Source organism: Cryptotermes secundus, unplaced genomic scaffold, assembly GCF_002891405.2.
Source record: "Cryptotermes secundus unplaced genomic scaffold, Csec_1.0 scaffold268, whole genome shotgun sequence".
Classification (NCBI taxonomy): domain Eukaryota; kingdom Metazoa; phylum Arthropoda; class Insecta; order Blattodea; family Kalotermitidae; genus Cryptotermes; species Cryptotermes secundus.
In genome coordinates this window covers 149735-177431 of record NW_019722430.1, presented here as the reverse complement: position 1 = coordinate 177431, position 27697 = coordinate 149735, and the positions used below count along the sequence as shown (strand labels likewise).

Genomic DNA, 27697 nt, shown 5'->3' with positions numbered 1-27697 from the left:
GTCGGCTCTATCTGTGATTGAACTATGCGACGAAAAAAAAAAACCGTCGGTGACTACGAACATGTAAAGAGGAGTCAGGGATCCAGACCACTGCTGTGAGCACTTGGTGCCATGTGCGGAAACCGCCGAGAAATCAACGGACTGATCTAGATGGAAGTCTTTCGCCTACGACTAAATATTAGAGCGCGTTTATCTCGTGAACAAGAAAGTTACGTATGCATGTGTGCAGCAGTGTACATTAATAACGTCATCACTAAAGAATACATACAAATGCCGTTCCAACTGGAGCATCATTTGACTGTATGAGAGGGAAAAGATTTTAACCATGCGCCTTTTGAAAAAGAATAGTTAACCACACCATTAGGAGCCACCATAATTCTAACCCGATCTAAGTTCATGTCCTTGCATGTGAGGGAGTATGTAAGTAAAGTAAAGCTTTCCCTGTAACAGGCCGTGAAGGCCCATAGGGTTGTGGGACGTTGAGGGTCCCACATTATCTACACAATCGGCTCAAAGATGGCGGTAAGGTTGTCAGCCTTACGGGCCGGCCGCGCTTTACTCCCCAGGAAAATTATTTAATTAATTCCTTGTACTCATTTCTGTTAGAGGCTGAGTCGAGCCCAGGGCCATAGTGCGGCCGGAAGGATTAGGTCAATTGAAAATCCAATGATTTCCAGCTTGTAACACAGTGCCTCAACCAACTACGCTACCGCACACCCCGTGCGCAAAACCCACAACTGAAGTACTTGGAACAACAACAACAACAACACCTGGGTGTGGACTGGGGACGGCGCCTGCGCATTCACGTGAAGCTCCGACAGCGTCAGAGTTGTGTGTGCAGAGATGTAGGACCTGACAAGACACGCGCGGTTGGACATGACATGTCACACATACACCGAACTGCATGCCCGTTACTTTGAACGTAACTGAGTTTGGGAACTTTGTGCTGCACGAATTGTGAGTTATGGCTGATGACATCAAGTGTGTATTTGCCATCTGAACTTTCTATACGCGCCTGCAGCAGTGACATTCCACTGATCGCTTGGGCCGACTTGACTGCGCAACAGGGTGAACAACAACGCCCCTACACTTTTAACTAACTGCGAGTAAGGCGATTTCAGAGAAGTGGGGTTCGAGTCGTCCCTAGGGCAACAGACGTCGCTTTTCTGTATAATGTCCATACCGGCCCAGAGGCCTAAAGAACCTCATATCCAAAAGGTACCAGGTTCCGGGGGGTTAAAGAGGTCGAGGCGTGAAATTTAACATTCTACATAACCTAGTATCGCATGTGAACCTGTTTACTTTTGTGATAGAATTCCAACAAGAGCAACAAATTACTTCAATAATAAAATAAAATAGGGTTTTTATATGGTTTGGCCAATGATGACCATCATCTGAAGGCGCCCAACACTTCGACTATGGTCATCACTGTCCAAAATATATAAGGGATAAATTTTACTTTATTATTAGAGAACATTGTTTCCCTTTATGGAGTTCAGTCAGAAGTTTACTTATATTGTGGACCTGAGCTGCAACTGACGTTCATGCCTTTGCCTTCAGTAGTGCACTCCGCTGATCGTTTTGGTGACTTCCTGCTTCATTGCCACGAAGTTCGTTTGTCGGAACCGCACAGATGAGCTGGGCGCCCGTCCCCTGATCCAATTGACTCGGTATGAAGGGCATGCCAGTGCAGGCCAATACGCAGCTGCTACTCGTGAATGGTGGTTTCGGCTTCACAAAAATACAAGGATAACAATCATCGCAAGATTCCTTTGTAACCTAGAAGAAAGTTTAACCCCTGCTACACTGCACCAAATCACTACGTTTTCTGTATAACTACCGCCCACTCTTCCAAAGCCACAGCGAAATCTCTTACAAAAGTTTTGTCGTCTGAGATATGTAGCCAGTTGTTTCCGCTAGGGTGAGACGGCCGAAGAGAGAGGCTGACCACACACCGAGGTTAAAAATGCGTCGGCATGTAGCTCCATTACTGCATGCGTGTTCATGACGCGTAGCCTAGTTAATGACATAAACAGCCCTGTCTCTTCCACTATATAACCAGGCTGACTGCAGGATTTCACAGCTGGCGCATGGCGACGTTGGTTGTGTTCCTTGGTGTGGCGCCGAACCAACTGATAGCGGAAAAATGTAGTAGCCAATTTATGGTGCAGGAACTCTCTTAGGGAGTAGATTTGAGGTTCTTACGGTGATGATTACGAAAATTACTGTCTTCTGTGATGTGACGTCGTGTAATGTGGTAAAGAGTTGCCAAACGTTTTGCAGGAACTTGCTGCTTCTATCTTCGTGGTAAGAAGTAGGTTTCCTGATGAAATAGGCGGCACGTTCTTCTCAAATTCTGCCAGGTTTCTACAACACTACAGGGCGTAACATCCAAGATGACAGCGGGTTTCCTCAGTCAGTATGGTTGGTCACCAGATCGAGATTTGAATCCCATACCAGTCGATTGCAAGGCAGGAGATAGCCTTATGAGATGAGAAGTTTGACACAGAGGCAATATCGGTTTTAAATAATTCCCCTCCATCTTCAGTATACCCTGAAGATGGAGGCACTACGTTCCACCAAAATTTTGGTACCTATGTACAAATCCACACAGCGGCACATCTCAAGGGAGATCCTGAGAACCTAACAAATCATATGAGAATTTGCATGTGAGTCCATGAGAAGACGAGATGCGTTAATATCCGATAGAAAGGATGAGCCGTAACATGTAAAAAACAGATATATCTTACCTTCTGGGATATAACACCATGTAGTCCGTTGAAAGTTAACCGATGTTTCGGAGGAGCATGTTCATGGTCGAAAAATAAACTAAGGAAGAAACCAACGTGAAAGCAAGTGCAAGCAGAGCATAGCTACCTGTTTTCACGCTGGTTTCTCGCTAGACTTCTTCTTCGACCATGAAGATGGGGGCAACATGCTTTTCCGAAACGTCGATTGACATGGCGTTATATTCCACGGCCGTGAGAACCTCAGCTCCTGCAAGTACACAAAGTCACCGCTCACTGCCCTGCATCCCGCATCAGCAGATGATTCTGATCAAGTCTTCATGTGTCGATGTTTTTCATTATTTTATGTGTTAAGATTAATTGCAATTGTTGAACATTCAAATAGTTCGTTTTCATTCGACAACTATAGTGGCACAGGAATCACTGTTCCGTTATCCGTCTCGAACTAGTCAAAACTTCTTGTAAAAACCATCAAGTGATGAAAAAGAGGATGAACAAACGGTTATCTACGTATAACCTCCGCATTATGCTTTCACTTAATGCTCTGTCCCTGTGCTTGGTTAAGCACAACGCCATGCAGACACGGGAGACTTGAGGTGGTCAGCTTCGCTCCCCAGTGGGAGGCCGGGTGTGTTCCAGAAGTCTGTGCCCCTTACGGGAACAGAGTCTTGAATTCCCCAGTCGTCCAGTTCCCTAGTCACTACACTGACTGAGTTACTCCAACTTCTGTTTCATGCATCAAGTGACAGTATAACATGAGAAGAATAAAGAATGTTGCAAGATGAAACAGAAGATGAAACAGGCGACTCTAAGTTCTGCATCTCTTTGTGTTGAGTTCCTTGCTCTGAAAACGTTAGAAAACTAAACGAGTATCGAATGAAACAAATGCAGCAGATAACATTAAGCTTCTTACACAGGCCGCACGCCCATGTGTACATTTTACGCGCTCGGAAAGGCTCCAAACTGTTTTCTCATCTGCTGTAACTCAACAGGCATATCACGGTTCAATGTGGTTTTAGTCAGATGCGCAGTCTACTTATGGAGTCACTGTACACACACGGACACATCTCCAATAAGTGTCACCCCCCCCCGCCACAAAGACAAATAATTCGCCATTCAGTTGGTAAGCACGCTTCGTGTTTATGAGGTTCCGGGTTGAAATCTCTTCTCGGGCATCGGTTATTCTGAGCATTTTCGTGATTTCCTTCAGGTCTTTTGGAAATTGCCGGGTCAGCATGGACATGATCGCTCCCTTAAGCACATCGCACCCTCTCTAATCCGGATTAATTGGAGGGCGGAAGGTCATCAGAATTAAGCGATAATCGGGATTAATAAAGCAAAAGGTAGCCCTAAAAGGCAAATAAAAACCTAGAACATGAATAAATGGAAAATTAAATTACATAGGTAGGGCTGATAAAAATAAAAATATCAATATAGAGACTATTTAGAAACTATGAAGCGACAAGAAACTGAAATCCAGGGTCTCCTTCACCCAGCTGAAGCCAATCTTGGATATTTTCTTACGGGGTTTCAGTCTCTCGTACTCAAATGTGAACAGTTTTTTTTTTCCATTTTTCCATCAGGATTATCCGACATCCAGATTAGCGAGGATTCACTGTAATATTTCTAATTCATTATCCATTGATCATCTTGTTTCTCAATGCTATGTTATGCAAGAGCTACTGAAAGCGTGATCAAACAAACCACGGGTAATAGCAAGACGCGATGCGGCCAGAACTGGTATGCGGTCCTACACGCCTCATGCTGTGTTGTCAGCATCTCGGACTGTACGGCGGCGAATGGTGGAATAATGAACTGGAAAAAATGTGAAACCAACCAGTCGAGTCATATCCTGAATCTTGGGTGAGGAAACTAAGTAAAACCACGATGAAAGTGAGGGTAGCCGGTCTCCGAGCTTAAATTTTAACCTGGGACCTCCAGTCAGTATAGGGACTGGCTACGGCCTTGACGGCTGAGGGTTCGTAGTTCGAGTCCCGATAGGAGCAAGATTATTCTCCTCTCCTCGTATTTCATATCGGATCTGGGGCCTCCTATCCAATGACGACTGGGGACAAAGCGGCCGGGGCATGAAGCTGAACACTCACCTCCAAATAGTGCCGAGGTCAAGAATGTAGATCTACATACCCACCCGCCGATGATGCCGACCCAGGCATGTGGCATGACTAGGGGGGGGAGTGCAGGAATAAACTGGTACAGAATTGCATTTAGGCAACATCTTTGGAAACGTCTACTTGGAAGACCAACAGGATGACGGGGTGACAATATGAGGACGCATGTGACGGCGGCAGGCGGATGGCACGCAGTAGCGTAGTTGTTTGAGGTACTATGCTACAAGCCGGAAGGTCGAGGGATCGAATCCCGATTAGGTGGATTTTTTCAATTTACCAATCTATCCAGCCGCAATATGGCCCTGGGGTCGACTCAGCCTCTAACAGAAATGAGTACCAGGAATCTTCCTGGAGGTAAAGGGCGACCGCCCCGTAAGGCTTACAACCTCACCGCCATCTGCGAGCCGAATGTCTAGAAAATGTGGGAGCCTCAATGTCTCACAACCCTATGGGCTTCCACAGCCTGTTACAGGGATACCTTTACCTTTAAAGGGCCATACAGCAATTTGGGATCTCTTGAGTCGCAGATCTGACGTCTAGTAGTCTCATGATGGGGCACATGTCCACGGGTCCAGCGCTGCTTGCTCGCCGCTGGCAATCCCAGCACTGAATTACCCGTGCCAATCTCACCAGATAACATGCTCTGTCTGACACACAGCTCCCTCGACAATGAGCTGTATATTTATTTACTTTATCCCAAAGTAAACATCCTCTAATTTTCCTTTGATTTTAACGCACAGAATTAGGTCAAAGTCGAGAGAAGAGACGAGCTTGCTTATTAAACAGAACTTGGGATGAAGGCGCTCTGTAATTACACGCCTCTCAATTATTCAAGTCAACTATGAAACATGACGTTATTCGGATGGAAGGCATCTTAGCATGACGTCATGCTGGTGATGTCAGATTCGATGATCTCGTAGCAAAAACAGAAAGGAGGAGACTGTTGGGGTTCTTCATCTTTTAAATTAGGCGCATCCTTGCAAATATTTTAACGTTTTAACGTAGCTTAGTGCCTCAACGAACTACGCTACCGCGTGCCGTATAGAGCCATGAAATAACTCAACAAACTTGCATCCCTCTACGCACGCCGTAGCAGAACTGCGAGACAGTAGGGTCGTGGATTTTGAATGACATCCGCAGAAAGGAAATAGCTTCTGTGGTGGGAGTGAACGAGACGGCAGAATCGAAAATCGAGAAATTACATAATTACAGATATCTGCAATCAAGGGTGAAAGTAAGGACATGTCAGAAATGGAAGGAACATTGAGATAGAATGGCTTCTGTCTTCCAAAACAAATTCTTACATAGCAACAGCAAGGAAAAGAGATGTCCGGGCACACCCAGGAAGAGTGACACTGAAGTTTGGAACAGGATTTGAATCCCTGAATATATATATATATGTTGATAAAGTGTTCGGATACAGGCAAACATCGGCGCAGGTGAGGGGCAGACCTGTGTTCAGATCTGCTGGAACCATGTTAAACAATGTGGAAGCAGAAGTCCGAAAATTTTCGGAGCGTGGACCAGTTTTTCTTCAGTTTTGGGATGACATTTCTGATGTTCTCTGTTGCCACACCGGGTAATATGAATGTGGTGGTGGCACAGGGCATTTCATGCCGTGCCAAGTGGCTCACTCAGTAGTGTCCTCTCTTCGTCTCCCTTCTGATGCAAAGACGATTCAGTAAATGGGCGCCTTGGAACAGAAAGTGTTGTGCGACATGATATTCACAGACATATTCAACAACGGTCTTTATTCTAGAAGTCTGTCTTTCGAGACCCTGTATCCCGAAGGGTTGTTTGGCCTATTGTACAGTCCCAGATGATAAAAGATGACTTTGGAGCAATCGCTGGAATGCGAATTGGCAGGGGAAACCGAAGTACTCAGAGAAAACCTGCCCCAGTTCCACTTTGACCACCACAAATTCCATATGAAATGACCCGGGCCGTCACGATGGAAGCCGGCGACTAACTGCCCGAGCTGTGACACGGCCGTTGCCAGTCTAAAGCGCATGTGGTTCTGGGCCGTCTAAACACTGGGATCGCCTGTTCGAATCCCGCTCGGGACATGATTGAATACTGGCATCTTGTGTTGACAGTGGCCTTGCCATGGACGAAGAAGAGTAATACTGTGTAAGATGAGGTTTTCGCGGCGGTGACTATGAAGAAAGCCGTATCCGTCCCTGAAGATGGAAGTAGTACAATGCTCCAATAAACAAGTGAAAAGCTACCAGACAACATGAAATAACATCCTAGAAAACAGTAGTACTTTTGAAGAAAGCAGTCTTCTGGGATGTGGTGCCATGTAGATATTGTGTTAACCGACGTTTCGGAGGAACGTAACGCCTCCATCTTCAGGGTAGTGTGTCAGCACCTGCTCACGCTGGTTCCTCGCTCGATGATTTTCTTTTTTCTTCTACCCTGAAGATGGAGGCAATACTTTCCTCAGAAACGTCGGTTAACACAATATCTACACGGCGCCACATCCAAGAAGACTGCTTTCTTCAAGAGTACTACTGTTTTCTGGGATGTTATTTCATGTAGTCTGGTAGCTTTTAACTTTTTTATTGGAGCACTGTACTACTTCCATCTTCAGGGACGAAGAATAAGCTTAGCAGCGTGAGCAGTTATTTCACTTCTCTGAAGCGTCACTAGACTACACGGTGTAAGATCACAGTCCTCGTGGTCACCGCGGTGTGAACCCCACGTTTCACAAGACGAACAAGACATGAATTTTTAACATTTCACGCGAGAACCGCTCGAGTTCAACGCTTCGTCTGTACGTCTGTCCGTCCGTCACTTTATTGTGCTCTCCCAGAACGGATGTTGATTAAACTGGCTTTTCGAGATGTTCACAGATCTCTTTAGACCGCCTCTGTGGTCTAGTGGTCAGAGTTCCTGGCTACAGCTGCAGAGGCCCCGGGTTCGATTCCCAACGCTACCAGATTTTCTAAGAAGTAGTGAGTATGGAACGGAGTTCACTCAGCCTCGTAGGATAATTGAGGAGCTACTTCAAGGAAATAGCGGCTCCGACCTAGAAAACCGAGATTAACGGCCGTGGGGATCCGTTGCGCTGACCACGCGACAGCCTCTATCCGCTAAAGTTGGCATTAACTTCGCTGACAAGCGGCAGTCGCTCGGTCGGTATAGTTCGCTTGCGGACTGAAACCACGGAGTTCACATATCTCTTTAACCTTTTAAAGCCTAAGGGTTACTATATCCACGACCTGGTTTAACATACTAGAATTCTGCATTCTGCCCACACTGTGTATGTGTGTGTTTCATATGGTTCTCACAATAAGCATCGGATATTTCCCAAAACAGCATTAACCAGCTGGGCTTTGTAGTGGAGACACAATGTGTTTCCTGTGAGGTACGGACTGCATTTATATATTTACTTTGGAAGAAATTCGGTCTTTAAAGGGTTAAACAGAGCCAGTCAAGGACAGCTTCCATCTCATTTTACTGCAGGAATCTCGCTACTACGTTTGGTACTGACACTAAACCCTTACAAATTCTGTATATATCGAAATGGGTGGCAATTCACTTGTTCACCAACGCTTCTATATAGCTATGCTAACGTTCTGTTTGTCCCAGCTTTGTTTCTGTGACACCTGTTACAAGATACCGACATTCCATTACACCGTCTCTTCTTTCCGGTATTCTTATATAAGAGCTTCTGTACATTCAGTGACTTCCGTTAATTTCGGTTATTGGGCCTTCCATAGTCATTATCCATTCATTCGTCAATGGCTCTACAGACATTTGTTGGGCCCTGGTCGCTCTTTTCTGTTTCGTAATCCTACACACATGAGCCGACTGGCTCGAGGGCTGAGGGGTCGGAGTTCGAGTCCAGGTTGTGATAAGAACTTTTCTCCATAGCGTCCAAGACCGGTTCTGGGGTCCACCTAACCTTCTATCCAATGGGTACCAGGAGTGAACCAGCCTGGGCGTGAACCTGATTAATCACGTCCATCTTGTGCTGAGGTCAAGAATACGTGGATATATACATCGACTTCTCCACACGTCTTTATGGAGTAGTGTTTAATTAGATAAGCATAGGGACAATTTTACCTTTTCCCCTAAACACAGCCGGTAGAACTCCTTTGTCGGGAGATTTTGGTGTAGTGTTTAGTGGAATGTAGTTAACTCGAACACACACACATCTGTTTATATGATTAGTGTCTTGTGCACTACACAAATCGACATCTGTTTCTGGCAGAACTAAACACTCCGCAGCCCTCGAACGGTTCAGGAACTGCAGACAGAAGCCGCGAAGTGTTGCTGCAGTAAACATAACTCAGTGTGTGGCGATACGTCTGCAGATTGCTCAAGATGGGAACAGGGTTAAAAATACGGGTTCCTTGCAGAGTGAACGCCTCTGGCATTACAGATGCACGCCGTCATGTTCCTCAGCTTATAAGAAACATACGGACAGTGAGGGCAGAAGAATGCGTCGAAGCATCACGCTCGTCAGATATACGCCAAAACCCAACGCGAGGGGGGGGGGGATTACACAGCTCAGCGTCCGAGCCGTTTTCAGTGTCTTCATTCGTACGATATTTAGCGGTGATGTGTCAACTGAAAATGTCACTTGGTGTGTAATCGTACGAGAGGGCACCAAGCGTGACGCTTATTTGTATTTGTGAGCTACTCAGTTCGAATTTCAGCCAGAACATCGGCTATCCCGACTGACACTTTCGTTCTCTGTGGTTTAGTGGACAGAGTTCCTGGGTACAGATCCAGAGGTCCGGGCTCAATTCCCGGCGCTACCAGATTTTCTGAGAAGTACTGGGTCTGGAACGGGGTCCACTCAGCCTCGTGATTATAACTGAGGAACTATTTTAAGGAAATAGCGGCGCCGGTCTAGCAAACCGAGATTAACAGCGGTGGGGATCCGTTGCGCTGACCATGCGATACCATCTTTCCGCAAAAGTTGGCACTAACTTCGCCGACAAGCGGCGGTCGCTCGGTCGGTATAGTGCGCTTGCGGACTATAGGCCACGGAGTTTGTTTTAACTCAGTTCTTCCAGAGAAGTGCTGCAATAGAGGACTGCATTTGGCTACTCCCCACTTCCTATCGAATTCATCATTCACAGATCGCAGCGCCGTTTGACGCGTCAGTGCAGGCAGATAAATCGTACACAAAGAAAATAACGGAATGAGAGGGGAATGTTGAGCTGTGAACTGGAAGGGGTAAGAGGAAGGCGATTATTATAGATTATGTTCATGTTTCCCCTGCCACTGATGGTGGAATCAGCAAAATGCTGAGAAGTTGCCCCTGGGTCGGACTGATGGTTATACGACTAACTGATTAGATATGGAGCAGACTGCTTGCTGAGAAGCTGACAGTAGCTCAGCTAATTAAAACTTTCTGCGTCCCTGACGGAACCCGGAAGTTCGTTGCAGTATTCAAACTGCCTGCCTTCAATGAAATGCAGATTATACTCGTACTCCCACCAATTCTTCTAAGATTCATTCAAATGCTATTCTTCCATCTATGCTTGGATCTTCCGAGTTCATATTCCTCCCTTCATGTAAGAGACAAAGTTTCACACCCATACAGAACCACAGGCAGTTTTGTAGTTTTTATGTTTTTTGACAGCAGACCAGAAGACGAAAGGTTCTTGACTGAGTTTCCATAGGTTGCGGATGGAGACGACCACCAGACATGGAAGGTAGCTGCGAATATATCGAATAAGCAATCGTGGTCACCCGACAAGGAGTGGTCCTCCAGCTTGGGGGTTGGGAGTGAGAGTAACAACTCCTCACCGCAAAAATTAAGCACCATCGGACTTAGACGGTTTAACTGGATAAACAATTTTAATATGTGGAAAATTAATGCAGGCCTGCAAAGTTGCCCGGAGCTCCAGAGAAGCGTGGAAATTTAGAAAATACAAATTTTAATTTTTTGCAAACATATTTAATCGGATATTCCTAAATTTTAACCGATGTTAAGACTGAACGAAGGTATCACAGCCAATCGCAACTTTTCTCCGCTACTATTCAGCATCAATTTTGCAAAAATTCAGTACACCACATTTGGAACGCGTGTCTATACACTGGCCAACGTACAACAAAGGCAGTTAAGCCACAAGCACTCGACAGGTAGCCTAAGAGTTACGTGAAGTCGAAACATGTCACTACAGAAAAGTACACTGTGCAACTAATTTACTTAGCTGTCTATAGGGGTCTATGAGCTGTATTTTGCAACCTTTTCTATTCCTCTCTTGTATCCACCGTCCCCTTCTTGTTTGTCTATTTCCCCTCCCCCTACCACAGGCCTGCAACTCCGTACGGCAGGCACTCACATTGCTGACGTTGTCATGGCTGCTACTGACTTTGGCCACTCCTGAGTACCGTGTGTTTCCCTGTGGGGCAAGAACCTCCCCCACCTTCCTCACGATACGACATATCGTGTAGGCAGAGGCTGGCTGGCCCGTGGGATCCGCCGAGTGGCCGCTGAAATAACATGCCTCGACCTGTTATTGTTGGCAGCCCCATATAACACAAAGTGGGCCCGGCACTTCGGGCGCCAAGTTCAAGAACCTGGTGACCTCGGCCACAACAATGCACACTCCTTGTGTCACAATGGGACGCCTAATTTGTGGCTTAGGGATGTGTCGAAACAGCTTCTGTCTGAACAACTGACATTTACACTGGTGATCTAACGACCACTCCCTACAGAATGAGCGCGTTAACTCAGCCGGTTAAGACTGGGTAGTACGTAAAAGGCAAATTTCTCCCTGTGCTTAGCCAATTAAGCACTACACAATGAAGACGTATGGTGGAGTGGATGTATAGATCCACGTTTTCTTGACTTCGGTAATAGTTGGAGGTGAGTGGTCAGCTTCACACCCCGGCAGCTTTACCCCCGGTACCCACTGGATAGGAGGCTGGGTGGGCCCTAGTGCCGGTCTGAACGATATGGAGAAGAGAAAATTCTTAACCCTACTGGGACTCGAACTCCGACCCCTCGGTAGCTTTTCCCGTAGCCAGTCGCTATACCGACTGAGCTATCACGGCTCCGGCTAGTATAATATAAGTATCGACTACTGGGCGTCGATACTTTGTCGCCAAAGTGCGGCATATCGCTGAGATGTGCAGTACAACTGTGACCAGGGGTTGGGCTGTCGATACAATCTTGACGTCAACATGGAATAGTTACGAGCTGTTGGTCGCACTTAACTTCAAGAAGCATGCTTCGGCACTGGGAAGGAGTCAGAGAGATGGGCCATAAGTAGATTGCCGAGTGAATTGAGCCGGGGAATTTATTGACCACCTGAAACCCTGTAAGAACTCTAGCCATCTGCTGAGGTCTAATAGCCAGTACCTACACGGTGCAGCCTGGGTGCTGGGATCGTTCATAGAACAAAAACTGAGGTCGTTGCTTAGAGCGGTTCGGGCAATGGAAATTCTTCTGCTTCTGCACTGTGTTCACGGTGTCCTCACCGTTAAAAAAAAAAAAAAAAGGTAAAGGTATCGGTGTAACAGGCCGTGGAGGCCCATAGGGTTGTGAGACGTCGAGGGTCCCACATCTTAGATCCCTTTCTCCAAGTCCAAGTCACATTGCGACTGACGGTCAGTCAGTCTGTCCGTCTTAGTGTCGAAGTACAGCAGATTGTAGTTACTATAGTAAGTGTTTGCTACAATTTGTTATGAATATTTTTCTTATTAGTTCTCATGGACTTAGCCTGGTCTCAGGTTTTTATAATCTCCATGTTTTGTGACATCGGTTTGTCCAGTGATTGAGGCTAGCTCTTTCTAAGGGACCCAACTGAATAGGTGTTTTCCTTCACCTGAGGACGGAAACAGATCCAGTTTTCGAAACGTCGTGTTTTTATTTGTTATCTTAAAAACCAGGACGATGGATAAAGTCCAAAAACCCATAACTTCCATAATAGGAATGTAGAGCGTCACCACTACACCAGTATGGTATGAGAGAAGACACGGTCACTAAGACGGAAACAGGAGGTGATCTTAACGGACGTTGCAATGACATGGCGATGCATCTGTAGGGAATGGAGACATGAAACTGTTTGAGCTAACCTGCTCGTCTCGGAATGGACATCGAGTACACACTCGACCTCAGTACTCTCTTAGGCAAAACAAATCCTCGGTTATCTGTTTCCTGTCTGCGTCATGCTTCAAGATTTATTTTATATCGATGGCATCTTGACGGCCTCAGACGTCAATTTCCAACGCCGTGGCGGCCACCCTTTCACTCCCCTTCCTGTAGCTTCACTGTTCAGTTCCAATGTCGCCCAGCACGCAGACTCTCCTCGGGTTTTCTTTCGTGATTCTCCCCAGACGCTCGAGACAATTTCAGGGACAATGTCTGGATTAGGCGATGACAGCTCCATTCACACGTCTTTACAGTTAACAACTTCTCCTGCCACTCGAAACTCTACACTCTAGATACGCCCAGCCTCCTAAAATAAACTTCACTCACTCTGTCAGGTCATAAACGACCATTCCATAGCTTCACATTTCCGGGTCTGTCACGTCTAATCTCGTATTCGGCTAAGGGTTAATTTATTACAACAACAACAGAAGTACTGAAACCAATTTTCTGTAAGTAAGAAATTAATAATGAGCATGTGATTTTCTGAACGCAAATTTTGTGACTCCTACACCCTCCACCCAGAAAAATACCCTAGCGGCGCCCCTGGGTGAAACAGAAAACTGGGCCTTCACTGGTTACTGAAGCTATCAGGATCTGTGGGCGCCATGCACAGTATTATGATCCATTATAAAGGTCGAAGAATAGCCATTTAGATCACCCTTGATTTTAACTGGTTACCAGCCATGTCCATGATGGGCTTTGGACGTCATGTGGCCTATCGCGATCTATCCTAAAAAAAAAAGCGTGGCCTGTATCCGCAAACGAAATATACCGACCGAGCGACCGCCGCTTGTCGGCGAAGTTAGTGCCAATTTTAGCGGACAGAGGGTGTAGCATAGTCAGCGCAACGGATTCCCACGGCCGTTAATCTCGGTTTTCCAGATGTATCCTAAAACAGCGCATAAAAACATGATTTAGCCACCTGTGATTTAAATGAAGTCCCAGCTATAGCCGGAAGTCCTGAAGACGCCTCTCGGACGCACGAGGTAGGTGTCTGTAACTGCTGTGACGCTGTGGCCTGCTCTTGCAGCTGGGTGTAGCCACACGATTCTGGGAGTGAGCAGTTCAAGGCGAGGCTAGACACCATAGCAAGCGGTCTTCTGCACGGGCCTTCATGCATTGTCAACCCATGACTTCATCGCTAATTCGGCATTCATGAATGCGTGATGGAAATCCGTTGTTAAAAAGAATGAAACGAATTCGGTGACTTTTTTACTTACGCTGCGATTCATTTAAGAAAACGATTAAGCTATCTTCTGAATTACCATTTCCTTTCTGATAGAGTTGAAGGAGCTCTATTGTTACGCACGCTCACGTGATGCCAGGTACAAGAGGCCAGGAAGTGCACGACAGACATGCTACTCACGTCTTTCAAGAGGTCGTCATCTGTCACCCAGCAGGGGCCGTACTGAGCTCAACACGTCGTGCGAAGGACCCGCTGTGTTTCGCTATCTTTAGAGGAAATATTTACAGTATGGGAATGAACATACTTATTTCTGTGCCTGACAAATTTTGGGCCCTTCTCAAGAATTAAGCACACGCCGTATGGGCCAATAAGATGCAATGTATACATTGATTTTCTGTAGCTATAAGAAAAAAAAAACACAAACTTTTATTCACGCAAGTAAGGATCTTGGTCTAGAAGTAAACACAGAGAAAACTAAGTATATGTTGCTGTCTCGTCACCAAAATGCAGGGCGAAATCCTGACATAAAGATAGGAAACAGAAGTTTTGCAAATGTGGCACAGTTCAGATATTTGGGAACGATAACAGATCGAAACCTGATTCAGGAGAAAATTAAGAGGAGATTGAACTCGGGTAATGCTTGCTACAATTCAGTCCAGAACCATTTGTCTTCTCATCTACTGTCAAAAAACATAAAAACTAGAATATACAAAACTATAATTTTGCCTGTGGTTCTGTATGGCTGTGAAACTTGGTCTCTTACATTAAGGTAAGAACATAGATTGAAGGTGTTCGAGAACAGGGTGTTGAGAATATTTGGACCAAAGAGAGACGAAGTGACAGGAGGTTGGAGAAAACTGCATAATGAGGAGCTTCACAACGTTTACTCTTCTCCAAGTATAACTAGAATGATCCGGTCAAGGAGGATGAGGTGGGCTGAGCATGTAGCATGAATGGGGAGACGAGGAATGCGTATAGGATATTGATGGGAAAGCCAGAAGGAAAGAGACCACTGGGAAGACCAAGGCGTAGGTGGGTGAACAATATTAAAATTGATCTTGGACAGATAGGATGGGATGGTATGGATTGGCTTGATCTAGCTCAGGATAGGGACCAGTGGAGGGCTCTTGTGAACACGGTAATGAACCTTTGGGTTCCATAAAATGCTGGAAAATTCTTGAGTAGCTGCAGAATTAACGGCTCCTCCAGAAGGGCTCAGCTCCATGGGTAAGTAAGTAAGTAAGTAAGTAATAATCGATAACGAGCCTGGATAGGGCAGTCGGTGTAGCGACTGCTACGGGCTGGACAACCGAGGGGTTGGAGTTCAAGTTCCGGTAGAGTGAAGAATTTTCTCTTCTTCGTGTCGTCCAGACCGCCTCGGGGGCCCACCCAGCCTCCTATCCAATGGGTACCGTGGGCTTTCCCCCTGGGGGTAAAGCGGCAGGGGCGTGAAGCTAACCACATACCTCCAGCTAGTTCCGAGGTCAGAAAATGTGCTCTATACATCCACTCCACCGTCCGTCTTCATGGCGTAGTGCTTAATTAGTTAAGCACAGGGACAGCTTTACCTTTACCTTTATAATCAATTGGTGCGTACACTACTGTAACCCCTGTGAACAATACAGAATGTCGAGCTAGTTACTCGCGCGGTTTTTGAGGCCGTATGTACTTCACAAATAGAAAAAACTCCGTGGTTTCAGCCCGCAAGCGAATTATACCGATCGAGCGACCGTTGCTTTCGGCAAAGTTAATGGCAACTTTAGTGGATAGAGGGCGTAGCGTGGTCAGCGCAACGAATCTCCATGACCGTTAATTTAGGTTTTCTAGACCGGAGTCGCGATTTCCTTGAAACAGCCCCTCAATTATCCTCACGAGGCTGAGTGGATCCCGTTCCAGACCCACTGCTTCACAGAAAATCTTGTAGCGTCGGAAATCGAACCCAGGACCTCTGGGTGTGTAGCCAGGAGCTGTGACCATTAGACCACAGAGGCGATTATGTGCTTCACAATTACCGGAATGAAGATTAACTGGTAACGTCACTGCGTGGTAATGTTCACGAGCCGTAACAGCTGCAAGGATCCACTCCAGACAAGTCCGCTAGCAGAAGTCATGGAGCGCCAAATTTTCTGAGTCCGGCGGCCAAGTGACCGTGGCCTTGGCGGGGGACTTGGGGGGGGGGAGGTTTCATAATTTTGCCACTAAAATCAACGCACTCGACGGCCCACCGCTGCTAGATGGTGCAGTTCTGTTCTGGGTGCACGCGGCTGGTCCCTGCGACAGTCTCCCTCACAGCTCCGAGGTGACCAGTTGGACATTACTGCTGCTGCCGAACTGGTCATTAATCATTAGCAGCTTTTAAGGTAAAGCTGTCTCGCTACACAACATGCGGGACAGCTGGACGCATTTGGACTCATGAGGAGTGTTTAGCTTTACCCTTCGCCAACGGCCCATGGTACCCACGGGTCAAGAGAACGTGCTGATGGCGACCACTACCGTGCCACACTTCAAGGAAATAGCTGCTCTGGTCTAGGAAACCGAAATTAACGGCCGTGGGGATACGTTGCACTGACCACGTGACACCCTCTATCACCAAAAGTTGACACGAACTTAGCCGACAAGCGGCGGTCGCTCGGTCAGTATAGTTCGCTTGCGGACTGAAATCACGGAGTTTGTTTTTTGTTTGTTGTGCTACAGAATGGTTTTCGAATATTGAAATAAGCAAAGAAGCATATACATCCTACCGGCATTACTCAGAGGGCGCCCATGGTCACAGCTTTAATATTTCATAAGTCAGCGGGTTGTGTATAAGAAGAAAATAAATTGAATGAGCTATATATAACGTCTTACTTTGAAGCTTTGTGTCCTTCTGTATTTTGATGTGTATGTAAAATTAAAGCTATCCCTGTAATAGGCAGTGGAGGTCCGTGGGGTTGTGAGACGTCGAGGCTTCCACATTTTCTAGACAATCGGCTCAAAGATGGCGTTGAGGTTGTCAGCCTTACGCACCGGCCGCTATTTACCCCCAGGAAGATTCCTGGTACTCATTTCTGTTAGAGGCTGAGCCTACACCAGGGACATGATGCGGCTGGAAGGGTTAGGTAAATTGAAAAATCCATTGATCTCATCGGGAGCTAAGCCGCGACCTTCAGGCTTGTAGCACAGTGCCTGAACCAACCGCGCTACCACAGCCAATACGTTACTACTAACAATCTACCAGCTTTTTGATATCTTCTTCATGGGCCTTCTGACAGTTGAATTTTCATGAAACTATGCAGAAACGTTACGGCAGTGGATATCGTCTAATGTTCGCACTTTTAATTCTCTACAATCGATAACCGGGCTCACGTGGTAGTAGCTGTATAATAATTTAGAAATAAATATGGACTCCAATGTTTTGTACTGCGACAAATCTTTGACGAGTGTGTGCCTGTCACTGAGGCAGTTCCTCTGCAGAATCCAGAACGGCAAGAAGTGGACTGTGTATGTGCTGTAAGTAACTACTGCAGCTAGCTGTACGAAGTTTGGTATGGAGTGTGATTACAAACACGCAAATTTAGATTGAAACATATTTAAGCGCATGCAATATATTGCAGCGTGCAGACCCGTTACTAGGTAACAATCACAAACAAAAAAGTCCCTAAGGCAACGAATCAACACGCGGCAACAGAGGAACTGTTGGAAGCGGTGTTTTCTGTGGTCCACACCGCGACTGTTGCTACGCAACGACACGGTAATCACGCTTCTACAACATCAGAAGAGCTGTGCTTTCTACGTAGTCCGTCACGAAGGATTATGACTGGGACAAGTTTAGAGCTTAGTTCAGTTGCGGGATATCTGCCAGACAGTAAGGACAGTATTAAAATCTGTTACCAGGAAACGACTAGTGAAGACTGAGAAGACTCTATATGTGTTGTACTTACAGTTATATTTCGAGTGTGCAATTCAGTAAGAATGTTGCAGTCACTTTAGTTACGATCCTTAAGTGGTCCATAAATCCTAGTAAGCGTGGAACGAAGCCGTTACCAAGCAACGATCAGTAAAAATATTGCGCTTTCGGTATTGATTTGTACAGCATATAAGCCAGTGAGAATGTTATTGTTAATTATTGTTATGATCCGTAAGTAGTCAATAAATCCAATTACCATTCCAAACCTATTCTCTAGTCACCCATACACGTGACAATATATTACAAATATGGCGACGGTGCGAATCTCTGAAGCTATATCTGACATTTTTGGGACAGTGGAAATAAATACTACTGAATAGAACAATACGTTACATAACTATATTTAAGAGGTAGCATTAGGGTTCATGGCCACACACATCCTTATGGGCGGTAGGCTGTAACCAAATTTGAGTTTACAAAGAGACATAATTAAAATCCTCACCGCCGAGAAGCCCGAACACCTCATGAAGAGTATCATATTCTGAGACGTAGTATCAGTGTAGTGTAGTCTGATAGAAGTCTGCCAACGTTTCGGAGGGAAGTGCTGCCTCCATTTTCGGGGTCGAAGAGATTCTAGATGTTGCCGCCTTCTTCTTTCTTGACTTATTCTTTTATCTGACGATAACTCTCGTTAGTCTTTCTGTGCTCATGTTCCCTTGCAAGTTTATATGGCTTAACATATGCCATAAGGAGTCGGGATAGCGATGGGCTGAGGACTACACTGCCGGGGTTCGATTCCCAGAAAGGGAAAGATTTTTCTCTCCTCCACGTCGTCCAGACCGGCTCTGGGACGCACTCCGCCCAAAGACCAATGGGTATCGGGGACTATTTCCCCGGGGCTTTAAGCTAGAGATGAGGTCAAGAATGGTGGAGCCATACTTCCACTCCTACATATGCCCTCATGAATAATGCTTAATTAAGCACACGGACTTTACTTTAAACATAAATCACATGCAGGTATGAGGTGTGTGTATTCTGTGTGACTGTTTTTCAGAAATCTGACTGAAACCGGCTACAGCATCGGAGGCACTTTGGGCCAATAGGAACAAAGAAAATTCAGCACTACTAATGCAGATCTTAATATCAAATTTCATCAAAACCGTAACTTGCTTCGTGAGCTGAGATATGAGGAAGGACAGGCCCTTCCCAACAGCCTTCAGCTTATCTGCTTTGCGCAAAGAGCGCAGCTAATCAGCATAAACTGCAACTGCGACACGACAGACACACACAGACGCTATTCTGCATGACTCGCGTCGCTACTTGCAGTTCTCATGCCAGTCCCAGTAAAAAATGTAAAAAGTAAAGCTATCCCTGTACCAGGCCTTGAAGGCCCGTAGGGTTGTGAGACGTTGAGGGTCCCACATTATCTAGACAATCGGCTCAAAGATGGCGGTAAGGTTGTCAGCCTTACGCGCCGGCCGCGCTTTACTCCCCAGGAAAATTATTTAATTAATTCCTGGTACTCATTTCTGTTAGAGACTGCGTCGACCCCAGGGCCATAGTGCGGCCGGAAGGATTAGGTCAATTGAAAAAAAATCCAATGACCTCATCGGGACTTGAACCCGCGACCTCAACCAACTATGCAACCGCGTGCCCCGCCAGTCCCAGTACATAACAGAGATACCTGCTGTATGTGGGCCCAATAATGAAGCAAACAAGCCACCAAAGAAATGCTATCAGTTGTGTAAAGCAAACTCAATTTGATTAAAATATAGCAGACTGCATAATGACAGTTGTCGGAGTGCTCGAAACACAGCAGTCTATTTTCTCAAGGTTGCCAAGATATTCAAACCACCTCCCACGACATTATTTAGTGGAATTTAAGAAATTTCCGAATACGTGTGTTCCAATTAGGGCACAGAGCCTTAATGAATGGATGTCAACAGGCTTGCAAAAATTAAAGGTAAACAAATGTACTTCTCAGACTGTTCTATGTTTGGCTTCTGTGAACAATTTTTTCAAACTTGTATCTGTCTTTCCGTGTTTTGCGTCATTGCGCTGACGTTTCGGAGACTACTGTCTAAAGCTTTTTTGATTATAGAATTCAACATATTTTTGAATGATGAGCGCTGAATGCGCACTTTTCGAACGGTCCCTACTGCGGCCGACTCCACTAATGGGCCGAACGAACACTGCGGGGATTACAATGAGCAGTTGATACCGGTGTCAGCAGAAGGGCGTCGTTTGACACGCAGTATGGATGACGACAGAAGTGATGACGTATTGAAATTTTCTCAAATTTAACCACTGAATAGACCAAGGGAATTTTTTCTTAATTTGTAAAGTGGCCGGATCGTGAAGCTGGCGCGTTTATGATCACCTAGCGCCAAGCTGGCTTTGAAATTGTGTTCCATTTAATACTGAAAGCTGATGCCAATTCTTTTAAGGACTCTTCAAGACCAAGATCTCCGAAACGTCGGCAATCTCCTATAGTACGGTTAGTGCTCACACTACATACATGGCATGCAGCTTGGCTGGGGCCACACGAGCGCACAAAATGCGACCGTTGTAACGAACGTCGTGACGTCCATTGTAGAAATAAACAAGAGAGGCGAATGCTACGCTTTCTTCTGGCTCCATTGCAGACCAAAAAACTACGCACGGCGTTCTGCAACTGTGTGGTGTCCTCAGCAACGTCCGTCATGAAGTACGTTCGTTGCAACGGACGTACTTTGTGCGCTCGTGTGGCCCCAGCTTAAAGAGACAGGGTTCTGGCGTACCGTTCTGCTGGACATCTGCTTCGTCTCCTTCGAGATCGTCGTCGGTGTAGAAGGAAATATACCCACTTTCTGCACGGGAGAGAACACAAGTGTGGGTTCTCAACCTCGGGGTTCTGGTGTCGTACCCCGCATCAATTGTTTCGGCGTGCTGGTCCCAACTTTCAGTAACTGATAACGGAGGGACGTGCCCAAAACTATTCTGCCTACAGATATAATCCCTCCACTCTCATCCCAAAGCCGTAACATTTGGTGCGGGGTACAGGGGGGCAGTTTTTAACTTGCAATGTACTAATTACCGAGGTATTATCATCATTATTTCACACCTAACGAAATGCATTTTATTAAATTTATGTACAGAGGAAGAACATTTCGCCGGGAGCTTAAATCTCTTCAGACTGCTGGCGCTTGAAGCATGTATGGCTCAAGAATTAGCGAAATATTATTTCTGATACAGCAAGATTCATGAGAATACAGAAAATGACATACTGCGGACCTTCAAAATGTATACCCCTCGTCACTTTCTTTATTGCTAGTGGGGTGGCACTAAGTCCCTTGTACTGCGGCCACTTCTGGCCTGTTGTACCAGCCCCAGATGATAGGTGAGGGTGATTGTGTTGCAACTGGTGGAATGAAGATTGGCAGGGGAAACCCAAGTACTCGGAGAAAACCTGCCCCAGCGCCACTTTGTCCACCACAAATCCCACTTGACCAGACCTAGGCTCGAACCCGGGCCGCCGCGGTGGGAAGCCAGCGACTATCCGCTTGAGCTATGGCGCGGCCCCCCCTCGTCACTTAATACAGAGTCATTCTAAATTATTGTTGGCGTTTCCGACAATAATTTAGAATAACATTTTACTGTTAAGTGGCTGAAGGAAGTAAAGGTGGACAGAACCTGCAACCACTGGTACCAGCAGAAGTCTCGTATGGTGCTAAGTACAGTATCATTGCCAACGATTATCCATTCCTGATATAGTACATACATGTAGTAGCACGCAGATTGTTCTTTGCAATTTTTGTGATTCTAAATTATTGTCCGAAACGCCGACAATAATTTAGAATCACTCTGTATACTTATACTTGGAACCGGAAGGGACATGCAGCACAATGGGAATACAATACACCCGTTTTGGTTGGAAGCCCTCAAGATGAGAGAAAATTTCGGAGACTTCGTAATAAAACATGAACTGGTGTGGGTAAAACTTTTGGATAGGACCCAGTAGCTGTTTTCTGTGAAAATGATCATAGACCTTCAGGTTCATACAGCACTAATTTTCTCACCAGAGATATATATAGCGACTGCGGAAGGCGATTCTGCAGCAACCATTCTCTATTAGCAACTTGGCTGAACTTACACTGCGCAGTTAAAACAACATTGGCTTCCAACAGCATTGCGAAGTTATAAATCAGTTTCAAAATCGACGAGCCGTATCTTTTCGGATATAACGCCATGTAGTACACCGGAAGTGAACCGAAACGTCGGTTGACTTTCAACGAAGTAGACGGCGGCGTTATTTCCCAGAAAAGAGAAATCTTCATAATCAGCCGCGTGAGAACCTAAGATCTTACACTTCCAAAATCATCCAACATTTCTAGTGGAGAAACTTAAGTGGTATACGAAACTAATCTGGAAACTGAAACTTAAAAACTGAACAGAAATGATATGAGAAATTCAGTTCCCACCACGTAGAAAACACACTGCGTCAGAATTGCAGTGGTTTGTGTTGTTAAGTCCGAGAATCTTAGGAAGCACATTAAAGCATTCAGTTTGTAATGTGCTAGAGTATTTAATGTCAAAGTAGGTGGTACATATGGTAACCAGTGAGCTCTGTGCCCTTCTTCCATTGTTACGGAACTGGATTTCATTGCAATTCGTTGAAAATTGTTTTGACGAATGAGGATGCCAAACATGTACTCCTACAGTTTACAGTGCCAAATTACGGCTTTTGTCAAACTGCAGCGAGGTACGGCACTCATTACGAAGCTACGGAAGGATGTTCGAGGAACAAAAGACATGTTTGGACGTGACTACGAAAGGTGGGCATTTTTCGTGCTGCAGAGGCTGCAAGCAACAGGAGTCCACGGTGAGAGCGCTGCAGTGACGAAACGCTTGGATCGTGTGGTTCAGTTCAAGGAACTGGAAACTAAACTTTCCTCTTGCGTGGTGTGTCTACACGATACAGCGTTTCATGTCCTCCCTCCTCTGCAATTTGCATCCGTGACAACACCACAACACAATTTACATAACTTTAAAGTCCATATGTAGCACATTAGTTGTTTTATTTGAATAAGACATACAAAATGAGGCTTCCTGGGGCCCAATTAGCAACAGAAGTTTAAGGGGTTCCATCATCACGGGTTTACGTGATGAATGCCCGAGTTTGTTCCTCATCAGATAATGACGTAAATCGTTACGTCATCATCATGTATTTACGAGATTTTATTTTCAACGAATGTGCAACATTTATGGAGGTTTTACGCAAGGAAATTACTGATAGATTATAATGGGTTTTGACGATGATGTATAACGTTAACAGTTACTGGATTTTTGGGCTTTGTCCATCGCCTGGTATTCTATAAAAAAAAACAGTTTCGGAAACTGGTTCTATTTCCTTCCTCAGGTGAGTGATTGGAATACAAGACGATTATTATTATTATTGGAGGGGGTGGGTTTCCCCATGCACCGCGACTAATAGTCTATTGTACGTCACACTTTGATATTCTACCAGTCGCCATACCCTACCGGTACTGGTGTGTACTATCAGCCCCGTTTAGCCAACGAGGTAGGGCCTCGGTACCTCGATACTTCCCCTATCTACCAGAGGCACTGGAAACTACTTGGGCGGGAAACTTGCCTAATTTTGCTCAGAGGTCTCCTAGAGACATGAGGATCTTTTACGTGCCGTAAATCTACGATACGGGACCCACGGCTTAAAGTCCCTCCCGGAGGACTTCTTCCCTGATTTTTTCCGCCCTTAAAAAATTCCACCTTCGCCGGGTTTGAAACCGCGTACCTTGAGTCATGAGATGGGAACGTTACCCCTCGACTACGGAGGCCGCTTATACAAGACGATGGACAAAGTCAAAAGTAAACAGTAACCCTGAAGGAAATCACAGTTGAGACCCTATAAGGGTGCCTCACGTTCTAAAGAGATGAGTGGGGGACACCGCAATAAATCAGCGCAGCTATTCCAGACGAGACCTCACATGGACGAGTTAAGGACCTGCCACCGTACGACGATAAACTGCCTGTTGAGAGAGACATCTCTGATAAGACGCAAGTAATTAAAAGACAGATAGGCGGCATGTTCAGTAAGACAGGGCGTCTCCCGAAAGTAATTGTTACATACACTGGAACCAGCCCAGTCATTCGACCGACAACTTCCCACTACTGTTCGGTAAGTGTTCTTGTGTTGGCTGTCGCAATGCCCAGCCCGATACACACGGAACCATTTTATTCACAGCGCTCCACATGTTGCAGCGGACTTTATGTATAACACAGGATGCTGGAAGGGTAAGTCCATGATTTGATTTGATTTGATTATGAATACCAAAATAATGATGCGAATTTGAAACCGTTTTCACAGTAAAAACAAACAAAAAACTCCGTGGCCTGTAGTCCGCAAGCGAACTATACCGACCGAACGACCGCCGCTTGTCGGCGAAGTTAGTGCCAACTTTTGCGGATAGAAGGGGTCACGTGGTCAGCGCAACGGTTCCCCACGGCCGTTAATCTCGATTTTCTAGACCGGAGCCGCTATTTTCTTGAAATAACTCCTCAATTATCCTACGAGGCTGAGTGGACACCGTACCAGACCCACTACTTCTCAAAAGTCTGGTAGCGCCGGGAATGGAACCCGGGACCTCTGGATCTGTAGCCAGGAACTCTGACCACTAGACCACAGTACCACAGTATGGTACGCTATTTTATCCGGTTCAACAATACCTACGTCATACCTCTACATAAGTGCAGTGAAGTAACTACACTACTATATCTCTAGCGCTACTGTAATGTTGATTTCACTTGAACGCGATATACTTTGCTCTTACGAAGAACGAGGTGTTGGCGATTGAGTCATGGCAGCATAACAATTATATATGTTGTGGAGACATAAAATTACTCAATTCCAGAGGGCTCTACCACGGTTGGTCCTCACCAGATTTGAAGCGGGGGAAAGTGCGGCTCTTCTGAAATATGAGTAAATATAAAGTTTAATTTTCGAGCCCCTCTCGAGTTATGTCACTATGTTAATAGTCGCGAAATCCAGTGCTGTGCAGTAGCCTCCAGACACAACTACCACCTAACCATCTGCTATGCCGTGCCATAGCTCACGTGGTTAGGGTTGAATTCTCAAAGCGGCGACCCGGGTTCGAGCTCACGTCAGGTCATGTGGGATTTGTGGTGGACAGAGTGGCAGTGGGACAGCTTCTCTCCGGGTACTTCGGTTTCTCATGCCAATTCTCATTCCACCAGCTGCTCCACAATCACCCTCACCTATCATCTGGGGCTCGTACAATAGACCAGAAGTGGCCGCAGTACAAGAGACTTAGCCCCACCCCACTAGCAATAAAAGAAATACCGAACAAGTCTGCTCCCAGATGCAAAATCGTCCTTGCAAAGAAACACTGGGAAGTTATTCAGCTGTCAAGAACTTCCCGAAGGTCCATCGCCTTCCACACACAAGTCTGTCTTTACAACCCACCGTCGAAACTCTGAATCCAGCCTGCAGATAGACAATTTATTCTCTAAGACCCTAGTTCCTCTGTCTACAGAGTGCGGGGTCGTCTCTATTGCTGGTTTCGGCCACAAATCTGTATTCCTTCATGTGTGCCACATGTCCCATCCATTTCATTGCCCCCTTATCATTAAGTATTAATTCAGTCGCTCTGTTATCTTCTCAGATATCCTCAGTCCGTGTCCTTCGCAGACATCTCGCGCGCATTTCAACAAGATCAGAAACGCGCAGAGTTGCTACACAAAGTGAGGATGAAGGCTGACCTTCCCAGCAGCACAGCACAATGAGCGGTGACCCCGAACTCTGGGCATGAGTGGCAGATGGTTCGCGGTACACCGCCCCAGGGGCACTAGTAATTACAACGTTTAATGATGAAGCAGGTACTCACGGGTGCGGGCTGTGTGCAGGACACTGCAGAAGACTAGGAACAAAGCCCACAGCAAGGAGAAGCATTGTGGCTGCAAGGGGTTCCACCTGCAACAGAAAGACATGGCTAGTACACTCCGAGCGAGGAAACGGAGGTCACTTCACTGGAGACACAAAACAGGGTGCAGGAAATGAGAGAATTTAAAGAGACCTTCTTGAGAAGCTGGTAGTTGCTCAGCTACCCAAGAAATTTTCCTCTACATATGGGACCGAAATGTTCACTTTCGTGGACTGTTTCATTCACGTACCTTACTTACTTATTATTATTATTATTATTCGGAGGGGGTGGGTTACCCCATGAACTGCGACCATTTATTGATCTATTGTGCGTCCCCCTTCTTAATTATTCTAACTAGTCGCCATGCCCTTCCAGTACTGGTGCTCGCTATCAGCCCCTGTCTGCCAGCGAGGTCGGCCCTCTCCGGTAGTGGTCCCTGATACTTACTTACTAATGGAGCTGAGCCCTTCTTTAGGAGCCGCCAATTCTGCAGCTACTCAAGAATTTCCCAGCATTTTATGGAACCCGAAGGTTCATTACCATGTTCACAAGAGCCCTCCACTGGTCCCTATCCTGATCCACATCAATCCAATCCATACCATACCATTCTCTCTCTAAGATCCATTTTAATATTGTCCACCCACCTACGCCTTGGTCTTCCCTGCGGTCTCTTTCCTTCTGGCTTTCCAACCAATATCCTATATGTATTCTCGTCTCCCCCATTCATGATACATACCCTGCCCACCTCATCCTCCTTGACTTGATCATTCTGATTATACTTGGAGAAGAGTACAAGTTATGAAGTTCCTCATTATGCAGTTTTCTCCAACTTCCTGTTACTTCATCCCTCTTCAGTCCAAATATTCTCCTCAATGCCCTGTTCTCAAACACCCTCAGTCTATGTTCCTCCCTTAATGTCACAGACCAAGTTTCACACCCATACAGAAGCACCGGCAAAATTATAGTTTTGTATATTCTAATTTTTATGTCTTTGGACAGCAGACGAGAAAGCAAAATGTTCTGGACTGGGTGGTAGCAAGCATTACCCGAGTTCAGTCTCCTCTTAATTTCCTCCTGATTCAGGTTTTGATTTGTTAGAGTCGTTCCCAAATATCTGAACTGTGCCACATTTTCAAAACATCTGTTTCATATCATAATGTCATGATTTTCCTTGTTTAATGCACCTATTAGATTCACGAAGCTAAATGTTAACTCGCTATTAACGAAATGGCTCCTGATTATCTATCTGCTTACTTTCTGGGTCTTCCGCGATCATTGGTTCATATTCACGAAATCACGTGACGACGAAGGATGCAGCAGTCGCTCTTGGACCACAACCTGAGATTCTGACGTCGGCGTCGGAAATGCGACATCGTGTGATGGTACAAACAGAGACCAGCTCCAGGCGTCACGCACCTGAATTCCAAACTACTGGCNAAAACCGTCTCCTCTGTAACGCTTAGCTAGCTCTCCAATGGACTAGTAGCACGGCTTGCCGATCACAGGCATGAACTGTCTTCGCCCGCTCGAACTCCGGGATCGTGGGTTGGAATCCCACTTGAGATATGGATATCTGTGTGAGTTTAGTTTGTGATTGTGTTGTCCTGTGTAGGTAGAGGCCTTGCGACAGGGTTAAGAGTCCTACCGACTGCGTATAAGATAACGAAACTGACCAGGGGTCAACAAAGGG

The 27697-nt window shown here is 45.9% G+C and overlaps 1 protein-coding gene across 3 annotated transcripts in view; it reads right to left on the bottom strand.

Moving 5' to 3' along the window:
- LOC111861345 (collagen alpha-1(IX) chain) overlaps window positions 1–27697 on the bottom strand; it is a 215085-nt gene that overhangs the window by 65965 nt on the left and 121423 nt on the right. For all 3 annotated transcript variants that reach the window (XM_033750286.1, XM_033750285.1, XM_023845823.2), the window contains 2 exons: window positions 25972–26057; window positions 20851–20919 (listed from right to left, as the gene is read on the bottom strand). In XM_033750286.1, coding sequence (XP_033606177.1) covers window positions 20851–20919; window positions 25972–26057 — 155 coding nt within the window. The remainder of the gene's footprint in view (window positions 1–20850; window positions 20920–25971; window positions 26058–27697) is intronic.